At 61.8% G+C, this 13,401-nt stretch overlaps 3 protein-coding genes across 7 annotated transcripts in view; 2 read left to right on the top strand and 1 right to left on the bottom strand.

Moving 5' to 3' along the window:
- The window catches only part of AGAP3 (ArfGAP with GTPase domain, ankyrin repeat and PH domain 3), a 55,115-nt gene extending 52,124 nt beyond the window's left edge, over positions 1-2,991 (bottom strand). For all 4 annotated transcript variants that reach the window (XM_042927100.1, XM_042927102.1, XM_042927104.1 and 1 more), the window contains exon 1: positions 2,661-2,991. In XM_042927100.1, the coding sequence (XP_042783034.1) occupies positions 2,661-2,991 (331 nt within the window). The remainder of the gene's footprint in view (positions 1-2,660) is intronic.
- A 3,144-nt stretch (positions 2,992-6,135) lies between these two features.
- Positions 6,136-8,640, top strand: TMUB1 (transmembrane and ubiquitin like domain containing 1). Of its 2 annotated transcripts, none has more exons than XM_042927672.1 (3): positions 6,136-6,242; positions 7,126-7,544; positions 7,825-8,640. In XM_042927672.1, the coding sequence occupies exons 2-3, from the start codon at positions 7,156-7,158 to the stop codon at positions 8,174-8,176; spliced, it is 741 nt and encodes a 246-aa protein (XP_042783606.1). In that variant the 5' UTR covers positions 6,136-6,242; positions 7,126-7,155; the 3' UTR covers positions 8,177-8,640. The 2 variants fall into 2 exon arrangements, with proteins under 2 accessions (XP_042783606.1, XP_042783607.1); XM_042927673.1 differs by having other exon boundaries at positions 6,163-6,242; positions 7,131-7,544.
- Positions 8,641-8,931: 291 nt separating this feature from the next.
- Positions 8,932-13,273, top strand: FASTK (Fas activated serine/threonine kinase). The gene is made up of 10 exons (XM_042927099.1): positions 8,932-9,118; positions 9,902-10,324; positions 10,818-10,997; positions 11,124-11,263; positions 11,751-11,964; positions 12,069-12,228; positions 12,462-12,553; positions 12,637-12,772; positions 12,847-12,961; positions 13,062-13,273. Exons 1-10 carry the CDS (start codon positions 9,037-9,039, stop codon positions 13,167-13,169), a joined length of 1,650 nt encoding a protein of 549 aa, XP_042783033.1. The 5' UTR covers positions 8,932-9,036; the 3' UTR covers positions 13,170-13,273.
- The last annotated feature ends 128 nt before the right edge of the window (positions 13,274-13,401 follow it).

Below are 13,401 nucleotides of genomic sequence, written 5' to 3'. Positions count from 1 at the left end.
CCAAATGGATTCCGACTGCGTCTCCTGGGTCACCTTCAGAGCTGGAACAAATAAATCCTTCACCGAAGTATTACCAGAGTGAGGCGGAAGCTTATTATACACTAGGAAAATGTCATCCCTTCCCACTAAGAGGCTCAGCCCTAGTAAACACAGACCGGCCTCCCGGCTACGGATGTGTTACGTAACAGTATCGCCTGGACCCAGGTTTGATGCTGGGCCCTGGCAGGGGGGCTCGGCCAGGCTCACAGGGAGCCGGGAAACGCCCCAAGAAGCTGCTCTCCTCCCTCCCCCAAGCAAGAAGGTGGGGACACTGCTTTACAAGGCAGCAGCAATATGGTTTGGCAGATGGAGGCTCTACAGCAAGGAAGGATATAGGGCAGAAATTGGAGAAGGAGTTTTCTGGGTTGTTTTTTTTTTTTTTTTTGGTTTGTTTTTTGGGGGGGTTATTTGTTTTTTTGTTTGGTTTTGTTTTTTGTTTTTCCCTGCCTGCCCAGAGCAGAAAATCTATGTGACAAAAGTGGTGAAGCAGGGGTGAGGTGGGTGATAAAGATGGATCCCAGGAGAGAGGCTGGACAAAACAGGAGAGCAGGAGGAGAGAGGTGCAAGGCCCCACCAAGGGAGAGCAGGGAAGCGGGGATCAGGAGGGCTGCGAATGGAGTGTGCGGAACAGCTGGGCCTGGTGACAATGAGACATCGGGTCCCAGGATTCACCACACCAAGCTTCCAGGCTAAGCAGACAGAACATGGGGTACTTCCAAACCGCAATGGGGAAGTTGGTCACGGGGGAGGGCTCTACGAAGAGAAAGTCCGCCCAGCACGTTGAATTTAAGACAGGGACGAACACTGAGCACGTCCCGGGAATCGTGACCCTCGTGGCACAGAAGATGCCCAGCTGGAGGCCTCCTGAGTCCGGGCTGGGGGGGGGGGCGGGGCGGGGGTGGTCACAAGCCACTGCTAAGGAAGTTGGAGCTGGATGGGAACCCAGCTGATTCTGCCTCTCCCGGCTCTGGGAAGTGCTCTGAGGGAGGCGTCCTCCCTCAGCCCCTACCTCGGGCTAGTCCATCAAGTCTCTTTGACAAAGGGAGCTGGGGGGAGGGGGGGTATCTGAGAGCTGTTCCTGAACTTCTACTTCCCCAGAGGGACAGTGACGCTCTGGGGAATGGCGACTCTCCCTGCCCCACCCGTTTCAGATCGAGGAGGAAAAATTGGTCATCTCCTCTCTTTGGGGCCCTGGGCTCACACAAATGCCATCTCCTGGTCCCCAGCCACAACGGTGATTCAGGCCATTTACTTGGATCCATGTTAATGAGTTTTTCCCCGTCGCCTAATTAGTTCACTGTGAACTCAGCCTTGAGAGGAAAGAGGTAACAGAGGATTGGGGAAAGGACAGAAGGAAGTCAGCTTGGAGTGTGACAAGAAAAAGGCAGGACTCTGGGTCTAAATGGGGACTTCGGCTCCCAAAACACTGAATGCTCCTTCCCCAGCTGTGGGGACGTCCAAAAGCAGGAAGGGAGTAGCGTTCAGGCACAGGAGCCCCAGAGCCTTACACAAGGAGGGGAAGGTGGGAGTGTGGCCCTAACTGCGAGGCCCAAGAAGTGGACAGGCCTTGCCCACAACTCCATGTCATCGCCAAAACACCTCGCAACCTGCCCTGCATTTCCGCTAAAGCTGAGCCCACCACCTGCTTGCTGGGCGTCCCCCTTCCAATGGAGCCGGAGAGGAAGGAGATGACCCAGGGTGAGGCCCATCTGCCCCTTGGATGCTCAAAGGTCACCGTGCCACCAGGGAATCTGTGGGTGTGGTGCCCCCCCCCACACACACATCAGGGGTCGTGGGATATGTGCCGACAGCGTGAACCCACTTCCTCTGTGCCCCCCCCCCCCCCCCCCGCCGTGGCAGCCAAATTCCGGGGCTCAAGAGCCTAGAGAAAAGGGCGCTAGGCAGGGCAGTGGCCCGGGATTCTGGCATTTGACGCCCAGCGCCGTGTCCGTGGAGGTCAGACAGCGCCCCGCAGTCCCACGCCCGCCTCCCGAGCGGCTCCTGGGTGCGCGGGGGACAGGACGAAAGCGCGGATGTACCGGCCGGTGCCTCCCACGCGGTCGCGCCGCCGGAGCCCCGCGCCAGGCCCGGCCTGCGCCCGCCTTGGCAGCGGCAGCGTGGGGGGTGTGCGTCGGGAAAGGGCGCCGCGGCGAGCGCCACCCTCCGGGGCCCGCGGGCGCTGGGCCCGGGAAGGCTGCCATCCACTAACGGGAGGCTCGATTCCCCCGCCCCGCCGCGGGGCAGGGCCGGGCCGGGGCAGCAGCCCCACCTCCCGGCGCGCCGAGGCCCTCCGCGGCGCCCACCCTCCCAAGGCATGCCTGGCCAGCTCCGGCCCCAGCCCCCCGCACCTCTGCGGTTCTGAGCGCACCTGTCCCCGGGGCGACACCACCCTCACGCCCTGGGGTACTAAGAACGGAAAACGTGTCCCCTGGCACGGGACCGGCCCCGAGCCCCAGTGTCCCCGGACGAGATACAGCGAAGCTTGGACGACCGCTCTGCAGCGCTGGCGATCAGCAAAACCGCGTGGCCAGGACCTCAGGCGCGCGACGACCCCAGACGGGGAGAGCGTGGCCGAGCCGGGCCACCGCGCCCCAGCTCCCGCAGACCCCGGCTCCGCTCACCCTCGATGGAGATGACGTGCTCCCGGATCTGGTTCTGCAGCGCCAAGTCCTCGATGCGCTCGATCAGGTCGTAGATGGCGTAGATATTGGGATGCACGGATTCGAAGCGTTGGATCTCGGCCCGGATGGCTGCCGAGTTGGAGAGCGCGAACTGCTGGGGGGGCCCTCCGGCCAGCTGCTGCGAGGGGCCGCCGCCGCCCCCGGCCCCCGGCCCCGCGCCGCCGAACTGCCCGCCGCCCCCCGCGCCGCCGCCGCCACCGCCGCCGCCCCCCGGCGCCGCCAGACTCGGCTGCTGCTGCGGGCTCTGCCCCCCGCCCGCCTGGAAGTTCATGGCTCTAGAGCCGCGGGGCCCGAGGCGGGCCCGGCCGGGGCCCGGGGCGGCGCTGCGGCGGCGGCGGTGGCGGGCGGGCGCGCGGGGCTGGCGGGGCCGGGACTAAGGAGCCGGCGGCGCGGGGCTAGCGCATGAGGCCGGAGGCCGGGGGCCGAGGCCGGGAGGCGCCGCCGGGCACGCTGTGGCCGCCGCTGCAGGGCGCTTCTCGGCGTCGCGATCCCGCTGCCTCGGAGCAGCCTCCAGCGGCAACAACAACGGGACCGGGAGCGCGCGGCCCGGGCCCTCCCCCCGCGTCATGCGCACGCACCGCCGCCCCCGCCAGCTCCGGCACACGCAGCCCGAGCCCCCCTCCCCGCCGCCCCCGCCCCTCCTGCGCGCCGGCCCCAGCGCCCCCGCCCCTCGCTCGCTAGCTGGCTCTGCAGCCTCCACCCCCAAGCCGCGCGCTCCAGCCCCGGCGCCCGGGCCCCTCCCACCTAGCCTTGGCCCTTCCGCCTCCTCTCCAGCCCCCACCCACACCCGCCGTGAGGGCCACCAGCCCGAAGTGGACAGCCGTTCTGGCCTCCTCCCGGCCCCGGCTCTCTCGTTCGCCTCCCTGCTCTGGTCTGGGTGGGGTGTCCGATCTTTGGGTAGTGCCCGAAACGGTGCCCTGCGCCCGAGGGTGCTGATGAACGCGGCAGATTGGCCGAGAAGGGCCTCCGGCCCAGGCACAGCTGTGCCTCACTTACACAGTTCTGCCTTTTAGTGAGACACGAGCCCCCTGTTCCCGTCCGAGATCATCCCCAGGGACCACTCTGTCCCCACGGTTCTCTCTCTGGTCCTCCCCTGGACTCTAGACTGGGGGCTGCGGCACAGAGCCTAGAAATCTGGGTTCCCTGCTTCCGTTTCCAGTTCTCCCTGAGAGCTTCCTTCATCAGCAGGGCCCTTGGAAATGACACTCTAAACAACAATCCCCACTCATCTTCAACCTTCCCCTAAAAGACTTTCCTTTGGGACCGGGACGGTTCACTGACTGCCACCACCCTGGTCCCGGCTGGTACACAGGCAAAGGAGATGAATCCAATATTATGCTTTCTTCTCCCCTCTCATCCCTTTCAAGAGACTCACCAGAGCCCACAATGCTCTCTTAATTGTCACCCCCTCGCCTACCCTGTGTTCCTGTCGGCTCCTTCCAGGGACAGGGAGCTCCCTTCAATGTCTCAGTTCCTCTGCATCCCCATTGCCAAAGCCATCAGCAGTCCTGCTAATCCACCTCCATCCCCAATCTTTCTTAAAACGTGTAAGAGAGGGCATGTGCAGGGCACTGGCCCCAGCCAATCCAGGGCCATGCCCCGATGTCCTCTGGGACAGTTGACATATGTCAATCTCGATACACACACTTCCACCTCCCAGGCCAAGCTAGGTCTTTTCCCAGCAAACAGTTGACCCCATTTGGCCATTCACATAACTCTGCCCCAGTCACCAAGGCAGTCACCTAAGTGTCTTGTACCTTCCAAAGAACCAGGCACAAGCTACTCAATACCCGGGGCCTCCCTAGCTCCTGAAAGATTCAGGTTCTGTCTACACGTTTGACCTTACTGATGTCTTGTACCCTCTCCATGCTTCATCGGCAAAATATAGTAATTGAGCAAAACACCTAGCTCTCGTACTGTGTAATTCTAAAAGCAATAGCAAACACGTCTTTTAGATGCTTAACTAGAACGGACGGTAAGAATCTGCACCAGGTACCTCTCAGGAAAGATGCTGAGAGTAAAGAGTATCTCAAATGGGTTGCCCCAGCAGCCTAACGGATCTTCGTTAGGACTCGTGGGCTTGTCTACATGTCTGTCTCCTATTATTATATGAGCCGCATGAGAGCAGGGACAAGTTTACCTGTGTGATTCACCATTGTATTCCCAGCATCATGCAGTGTGTGTGGCATTTGGTATACCTTTAATTAATGTTCCGTGTGCCTGGGTGGCTCAGTCGGTTAAGCATCCGACTCTTGGTTACGGCTCAGGTCATGATCTCAAGGGTCGTGAGATAGAGCCCCGAGTTGAGTCGGGGCTGTGCTGACGGTGCAGAGCCTCCTTAGGAGTCTCTCTCTTCCCCTCCCCCCTCTCAAAATAAATACACTTAAAAATGTTTCTAGAATAAATGAATGAATGAGAGGGAAGGAACTAGAGAGAAGTCAGGTCTGTCTGTCATACATCTAAACTGGCTTTCCCAAGGCAACACTTGGGGTACTTGCTCCCACAGGTAAGCATGAATGGAAACTGTAGGGTACATTGCTTTTCATCAAGACTGGCCTATAAAACCCAGACATGAGATCTCTGTGGCCCAGAGGAAGGAGGGGAAAGCCATAATTAGCTGACCCAAGCCAGGCTGGGGCTCAATGTCCTCTACACAGTGACACTCTGAGGACCCAGTTTCCAAGCCCAGATCTGGGTGGAGAGAGTGTACTAATACTAGGTGAACAAATATCTACTGTGTAACAGATCCCTTACATCGTTTTCATGCTTATTTAATAAAACCTAATTTCTTCCTTAGAATTTCATTATGAAATTATGCTTTAGGAACAAAGAAATTAAGATTCAGAGAGATTCAGTAGCGCACCCAAGGTTATACAGGTGATAAACACAGGATAAGGGATCGATCGGCATCTGTGCCAGGCTCCAAGGTCCATGCTTCTTGCATAGTCTTACAGGGGCAAGGGGAAAGGACGAGGGAAACAAGACAGCACAAGCCACCGTGGCCAGCCTTGGGGAGGGGTGCGTAACCAACCTGATGAGACAGCCCATGGGTACTGGGCTCTGAGCCAAAGAGTCAATTTAGGGGACCCACAGTGCCTTTTGGCGTTCACTCTGACATAAGAGCAGACCGGGATAGGGGCCACCTGAGCTCTCCAGTCACTGCATCTGTTAACACGGGGACTCTGACGTGCTCTAGCTGACGTTGGTTTTTGGAGTGACAGATGCCCTGGATGCCAGCAGGGGAGGGGGCGGATCCTACTGTCGCCCAAACCTCAGGGGACTAGCAAGCCCGCCCCCGCGGGCCCCTCAGCGTCTTGCGGGCACCAGGACTATCCTGCAGATCCCCGCACGTGGGTCCGCAGGGTGGAGGGCGGGAAATGCACACCGCGCAGGACTACAAGTCCCACAATGCTTCGGGCGGCGGCGGCAGGGAAGGAGGGGGTGCCTTCAGGTGTCCGCGACCTCGGCGCCTCCCGCCCGGAAGTGCCCGAGGGTCCGCTATGGAGCTGGCGGAGCCGGGCGGTGAGTCCCTGCGCGTTGACCGCGCCCACCCCACCGCCCCGGGCCCCAGCTGGCCCCCTCTCGTCCCGCCCCCGGTTCTCCGGTTGCCCTAACGCGGCTCCCGGGGGGCGGGAAGATGGGAGGGGTGATGGAAGAGCTGGGGGTAGGGAGGGCGAAGTCCGGATTCCTGGGCGGGATCTGGGGTCCGCCTGCGGACTGGGTTTGGAGAGGCTTCCAGAAGAGGCGCGGAGTCGGGCCGCCACGGGGTGGGCCTTCAGTAGACTGGAGGGGCCAATTTGGGTCGGGGGATGGCAACCATTGGAAGCTCCGAATTGCCAAAGGGCGGAGATTGACGTGTGGTGTGGGGAAGCCTTGGGAAGCAGTCCCCATCCGCGGATGGCCTTTGGTTAAATGATAACGGGGCGGGGGGCGGGGGAAAGAAACCCATTTTCTATCCCCTTGGAGCACCTTTAATGATGGAGGAGTAGATGAGCGTTGGGATGAAATAGACGAAGGAGTAGATAAACTCTGGGACAGTAGATGGGAGACTAGGTCAGCTTTGGGGTGAAGTTCGGTGAGGGTTGAATTTAGGGAAGAGGTTGCTTAGAATGTCAAGGCCCTTAAGTCGGGAGAGTGTTTGGATGAATGGAGGAGCGGGCTGAAGACCTAGAACTCAGTTTAGAGCAAGTTAGGACTCGGGATTTGGTGATGCGAAGGGGCACTTGAAGCAAGGTTGGGACATCAGGTTTCAGAGCAGTAATGTGCCCTAGGGTGGAGCTTGCGTAAGCGGGAGAGGGATAAAGACTGTGGGAGAGTTTGGTGGGGTGGCTTCAGGAGCCTGTGGAAGTTCAGAGGGCTGTTGGCCAGCGATCCAGCCCCTCATGGGTTCTTTGTGCCTCCCCAGCTCAGTAGCGTGGCAGGCAAGGCAGGTGCCATGGCCTTGATTGAAGGGGTGGGTGATGAGGTGACCATCCTTTTTGCGGTGCTTGCCTGCCTTCTGGTGCTGGCTCTCGCCTGGGTCTCAACACACACCGCGGAGGGCGCCGACCCACTGCCCCAGCCATCAGGGACTCCAACACCAGCACAGCCCAGTGAAGCCATGGCGGTCACCGGCAGCATCAGAGGGGAGGCCCCAGGAGCCGAAACTCCCAGCTTGAGACACAGAGGTCAGGCTGCACAGCCAGAGCCTGGCATGGGGCTCTCAGCAACGTCACCAACCCCGGACTCCCCCCAGGAGCCCCTAGTGCTCCGGCTGAAATTCCTCAACGATTCAGAGCAGGTGGCCAGGGCCTGGCCCCACGATACCATTGGCTCCCTGAAAAGGTAAGCTGGGATGGGGACAGGAAAGAAAATTCTAAAGAGTGGGGTGGCAATGATCACAGACCCAGAGAGGCCACGAGAGATCGGAGACCTCCCCCTCATTCTATAGAGGAGGGAACTGAGGTCCCCACATGGCACATTGTATTGTTCCCCCATAGCAGGAAGGGACCCCCTTAGAGGCCACCAACTGGGTGGTGGGTGGAGGCAAAGGTGAGTGTTGTTCTGGGCAAGGGACCAGGATTGCCTGAGGCCTGCTCTCTTACCCAGGTCCCTCTCTCCTCAGGACCCAGTTTCCCGGCCGGGAACAGCAGGTGCGACTCATTTACCAAGGGCAACTGCTAGGAGACGACACCCAGACTCTGGGCAGCCTTCACCTCCCACCCAACTGCGTTCTCCACTGCCACGTGTCCACACGCGTGGGTCCCCCACATCCCCCTTGCCCACCGGGGTCAGAGCCAGGCCCCTCCGGGCTGGAAATAGGCAGCCTGCTGCTGCCTCTCCTGCTTCTGCTGCTGCTGCTGCTCTGGTATTGCCAGATCCAGTACCGGCCCTTCTTTCCCCTGACCGCCACTCTGGGTCTGGCCGGCTTCACCCTGCTCCTCAGCCTCCTGGCCTTTGCCATGTACCGCCCGTAGTGCCTCCACGGGCTCTCGGCAGTGTCGCTGGCCCCTCCGGACCTTGCTCCCCACGACACAGTGGGAGTTGTTGTCTGCCCAGGCCCACCACTCCCGCCTGCCTCTTCCCACTACCCTGGAGCCCAGCGCTGCGCAGCAGAGCGCTCCGGGAGTCGGCCGAGGCCCCTCCCTGTGACCTCCATGGCTCTGGGCCACCTCCTGGGGCTGCTGGCTCTCAGCCCCCATTGACAGTCAGCTCTTCAGGGTCAGGCAGCTGCTGTCACTGCCTTGGCCCTGGGCAGAGCCAGGCTACACCCCTGGGCCCATCTTAGTATTCTGTCTGAGGACCCAGCCACTTCTAGTCCCTAAGAGCTCCTTGGGCTGATTTGGGGACCCAAGGACTGCGGGGCGCTGGAGAAGGGGAGCTGGGAGGGGCAGAGGGCTTCTCTGGAACATGTGCAGATTAAATAACTGTGAAGTTTTCACTCTCCGTGTGTGTCTCTGAGTGTGCGGGCCCGCGGGGGTGTTGGGCGGGGAGCCCTTGCCCACTGGGAGAAAAGGAGCGAAGGGAGCGGACTGAGCTCTCCGGGTGTCCAACCAACCTTACACGACCCGCCGCCGACTTCCGCTCTCTGTTCGCCGGAGCCTCAGAGCCGGGCCTTCTGGCTCCGCCCCCGGCACCGCCCAGGCTCGGCGCGCGCAGCTTCCCGGAAGCGGGGGGCGGGGCGCGCGGCGGCGGCGGTCGCGGCGGCGGCGGCGGCGGCCGCGCGCGCGGGGCCTGACGGGAGCCACGTCTGTCCCGGTCGGGGACTGAGCCGCTATTGGCGTCCGGGCCGCGATCCGGGGGCTGCTGGGAAGATGGCGGACTCGGTGGCCCGCCGATGAGGAAGCCGCGGAGGGAGCCCGGCTCCCGGGCCCCGAGACCGACTGAGGGAGCGACCTGCGCGGGGCCTGGGGAGTCATGTAGGGGTGGCATCTGCGGGGCGGGCTGCGGGCGGGCGGCGGGAGTTGGCGTTGGCGACCATGACCACGGTCTGCTGGCGTCCCCGGGCCCGGGTGGGTGTGGGGGCCCCTGACACGGCCGACTCCGCACCTTTGCAAAGCTGCGCGCTCGGGCTCCACGGGCGCCCCGCGAGGTGGGCGCTGCGTTCTCGTTTCACGGGTGAGGAGGCTTGGGCTGAGAGACGAAGCCACTTGTCCAAGGTCATGCCGGTGGTAAGCGGGAGCGCCCAGCATGGAACCCAGGACCGCCGGCTGCGGAGCCCGCGTTCCACCCTCCTCGCCGCTGCCGCCTCCTGCGGGAGGGGGAGGTGGTCGGGAGGGCGTATCGACGGGGCCAGCTGGGCTCCAGGCTGGGCACGACCACTAACCCGATTCGTGACCTCAGGCTTCGCTGCCTTTCCTCTCTGGGCCTTGGTTTCTCCACCTGTGAAATCGATGTAGTGCCAGCCCTGCCTACCACCTCATAGGCGTGTGTAGAGGACCAGAGGAGATACGCAATGCATGTGGAATTGCTTTGTAAATATCACTGTGCCGCGTACACCGAAGGTGCCGTTTCAAAGGATGGAAGGAGGCAGAGAGGGGCGGGGTGGGGAAGACTAGAGCAGTCTCAAGGAAGAGTGAACATGAGTCTGGGTTGCTCCGACCCCAGGGCCCTCTGAATTGGGGAGCGAGGTAAGGAGTAAGATAGCGGATTTTCCTCCCCTTTGGAGAAAACCTCACCCCCTTTTCTGGGCTGCCCCTCAGGGTCTCCAACACCAAACTCCATGCTTCGAGTCCTGCTCTCTGCCCAGGCCTCTGCTGCTCGGCTCTCTGGCCTGCTGCTGCTCCCGCCAGTACAGCCCTGTTGTCTGGGGCCCGGCAAGTGGGGGGACTGGCCTCCTGGAGGAGGCCTCCATGCAGGCCCCGTGCAGGGGCTACAGCGGCTTCTGGAACAGGCGAGGAGCCCCGGGGAGCTGCTGCGCTGGCTGGGCCAGAACCCCACCAAGGTGCGCGCCCATCACTACCCCGTGGCACTTCGTCGTCTGGGCCAGCTCTTGGGGTCTCAGCCACGGCCCCCTCCTGTGGAGCAGGCCACACTACAGGACTTGAGTCAGCTCATCATCCGAAACTGCCCCTCCTTTGATATTCACACCATCCACGTGTGTCTGCACCTTGCAGTCTTACTTGGTGAGGAGGGTGTCTGGGGGTGGGTGGGTGTTAACGGAAGAGTAGAGAAAGAGCATAGAAGACCCGAGATCACTGACAGAATTCACCTCTCAGGCTCTGCCAGGAATGGCGCATACCCTGGCACGCTTGCTGCCCCTCCCGTCTTCACAGCAGACACCAGGAGTCCAGCAGCCTTCGTTCCAGCTTAGCTAGGGTGCCAACCCTGATTCCTTCCAATACAGTGCTCTAGAAAGCCACTATAGCGTGTCACCATTGGCATGAGATGAGAACTCACTTGCCATCTTTGTATAAGGCCTTCCCCACAGACCGTCCTGATACCACACGTTCACATGGCGTCTCACCTTTCTCCAGTGTTTCCACTTACACTGTAGCAACCCTTCCAGTCCAGAACGTGGAGACGTGAGAGGTTGGGAATTCACCCACTGAACCCCAGGACTGGAGCAGAGCAGCTCTCCGTTACCAGGACTGCCTCCTCTGACCCTCTCCCTCTCAGGCTTCCCATCAGATGGGCCCTTGATGTGTGCCCTGGAGCAGGAGAGAAGGTTCCGCCTCCCTCCGAAGCCACCTCCCTCTCTGCAACCTGTCCTTCCCGGTGGGCAAAGATTGGAAGCTGCTCTGAGCTGCCCTCGTTTCCTGAGGCATCCACGGCAGCATCTCATCCGCAGCCTGGCAGGTGCTGGAGGGGACTAAAGGCAGGTGGCGGGGAGGGGCCGAAGAGGAGGCAGGTGGTGGTGTCTGGGCTAAAAGGTGTCGTCCAGATCTGGCCCGAGGGTCCAGCATAATAGGCTGTTTTTCACAGAGGCCAGGCCGGAGGAACTGACACCCCACGTGATGGTGCTCCTGGCCCAGCACCTGGCCCGGCACCGGTTGCGGGAGCCCCAGCTTCTGGAAGCCATTGCCCATTTCCTGGTGGTCCAGGAAATGCAGCTCAGCAGCAAGGTGGGATTACCTCCCGCCCTGCCATGCTCCTCTCCCAGCCCTCCTCAGGCACCGTGTCAGGCCCAGCCCCCCATGCAGCTTGACTGGCTGCTGCTTCCTGCGGCAGACAACCAGCTAGGCTCTCTGCTCTGGCCCCCGGGGGTTCGTCTTTGCTCACACCCTCTTGGCTTGTCCACCTACCCAGCGTGTATGCCTGGTTCTCTGCAGTTCTCCAAGCACTCGGCGCTGTCTTAGCTTCGTTGAGCCCACTCCTCTAAGTCTTCAGGGCCGGCCCCCACAGCGACGTCTCCTCTACTGGTTTGATTAATCACATGGGGCTCAAGACACTGGTTACGCTGTCAAGCTTCTGGTGTGTACGCCGGGGTAGAGGGATCGTTCTGCCTTTACAGAGACAGCAGCTTGCAGGCCAAGCCTCCCCGAGGCTCAGCTTGTGGCGGATACCGGAGAACTGTTTCGTGCGGGGTGAAGGGCTGCTCTTCCTTCACAGGTGGTACAGAAGTTGGTCCTGCCCTTTGGGCGGCTGAACTACTTGCCCCTGGAACAGCAGTTTATGCCCTGCCTTGAGAGGATCCTGGCTCGGGAAGCAGGGGTGGCTCCCCTGGCTACTGTCAACATCTTGATGTCACTGTGCCAGCTGCGGTGCCTGCCCTTCAGGGCCCTGCACTTTGTCTTTTCCCCAGGATTCATCAACCACATCAGTGGTGCGCGGACAGGAGGGCTGGCTGGGTCCCCGAGGGCCAGCGGGCAGGGGCGAGTGGGGGTGGGGCCCCGCAGCCCAGCGAGCCTCCGGCCTGCTTTCCCACAGGCACCCCTCACGCCCTGATTGTGCGGCGCTACCTCTCCCTGCTGGACGCAGCCGTGGAGCTGGAACTTCCAGGATACCGGGGTCCCCGCCTTCCCCGAAGGCAGCAAGTGCCCATCTTCCCCCAGCCACTCATCACTGACCGTGCCCGCTGCAAGTACAGGTGGATGGGGCAGCCTGGGGGAGGGGAGGGGACCAGCCTGAAAGCAGCATAGAGTAGAAGAGCCAGGGGGACCCTGAACTGTCCATGCTCATGTGCCCTAAGTGGTCACGGGAGGGGACAGAAATGGGCCTCGGGACACGGAAGGCATTTGCCCAGGGTGGAGAAGCGTGCAGGAGTGATTTAGGAGGAGACTCTCGAGCCTTTCCATATCGGTGTTTCCCCTCCCCTCTCAGTCACAAGGATATAGTGGCGGAGGGGCTGCGCCAGCTGCTGGGGGAAGAGAAGTACCGGCAGGACCTGACCGTGCCTCCAGGCTACTGCACAGGTGAACCCCGGTGGGGTGGCCCAGCCCGCAGGGATACAGAGCCGTGGCTGGAAGCCAGCGGCCCTTTCTCTTCCTCCCTCCAGACTTCCTGTTGTGTGTCAGCAGCTCTGGTGCCGTGCTGCCCGTGAGGACCCAGGACCCCTTCCTACCATACCCTCCCAGGTCCTGTCCCCAGGGCCAGGCTGCCTCTCAGCCCACGACCCACGACCCGGCCCAAAGGTAAGGGGGGAGGGCAGAGGAGCCTCCCCTGCCTCTGTGGACAGCACCCTGAGCTATGGTCCGCTCCCCTCCAGGGTGGTGCTGATGCTGCGGGAGCGCTGGCATTTCTGCCGCGACGGCCGAGTGCTGCTGGGCTCGAGGGCCCTACGGGAGCGGCACCTGGGCCTGATGGGCTACCAGCTCCTGCCGGTGAGCGGCCCCTGCCTCACCCCGGGAGGGACTCCACGCCGTCCTTTTTCCCCTCAGCCCACGGGCCCTGTGGGTAACGTGCTGTCCTCCCCCCCCGCAGCTGCCCTTCGAGGAACTGGAGTCACAGAGAGGCCTGCCCCAGCTCAAGAGCTACCTGAGGCAGAAGCTCCAGGCCTTGGGCCTCCGCTGGGGGCCTGAAGGGGGGTGAGGGGGCACACACGGGGCTCAGGATGACCCTCCGATGGGGGGTGGACGATTTGCACTTTGGCTTTCTCTGTTTCGGTTTCTCATTAAAATCCCTTTCCTTCCTCATCTTGCATCTTGTTTCTGGGACAGGGAGCGGGCTGGGTTCCCCCACCTCTTTTCCATCCGTGCCCCCTCCCCATACAGAGACAGAAAGCCAAGGATAGGTGGGGGCCGAAGCACTTTACTGTGGGGGC

Source organism: Panthera leo, chromosome A2 (assembly GCF_018350215.1).
Source record: "Panthera leo isolate Ple1 chromosome A2, P.leo_Ple1_pat1.1, whole genome shotgun sequence".
NCBI classification, from domain to species: domain Eukaryota; kingdom Metazoa; phylum Chordata; class Mammalia; order Carnivora; family Felidae; genus Panthera; species Panthera leo.
This window is presented reverse-complemented; position numbering and strand designations above follow the sequence as displayed.

Excerpts from the sequence above, each read along its gene's own strand:
- TMUB1 (XM_042927672.1), top strand. The coding sequence starts at position 7,156 with ATGGCCTTGATTGAAGGGGTGGGTGATGAGGTGACCATCCTTTTTGCG. Across the intron at positions 7,545-7,824 it reads ACCATTGGCTCCCTGAAAAG|GACCCAGTTTCCCGGCCGGG; the intron begins GTAAGCTGGGAT and ends CTCTCTCCTCAG.
- FASTK (XM_042927099.1), top strand. The coding sequence starts at position 9,037 with ATGAGGAAGCCGCGGAGGGAGCCCGGCTCCCGGGCCCCGAGACCGACT. Across the intron at positions 11,264-11,750 it reads AAATGCAGCTCAGCAGCAAG|GTGGTACAGAAGTTGGTCCT; the intron begins GTGGGATTACCT and ends CTTCCTTCACAG. Across the intron at positions 11,965-12,068 it reads ATTCATCAACCACATCAGTG|GCACCCCTCACGCCCTGATT; the intron begins GTGCGCGGACAG and ends GCTTTCCCACAG.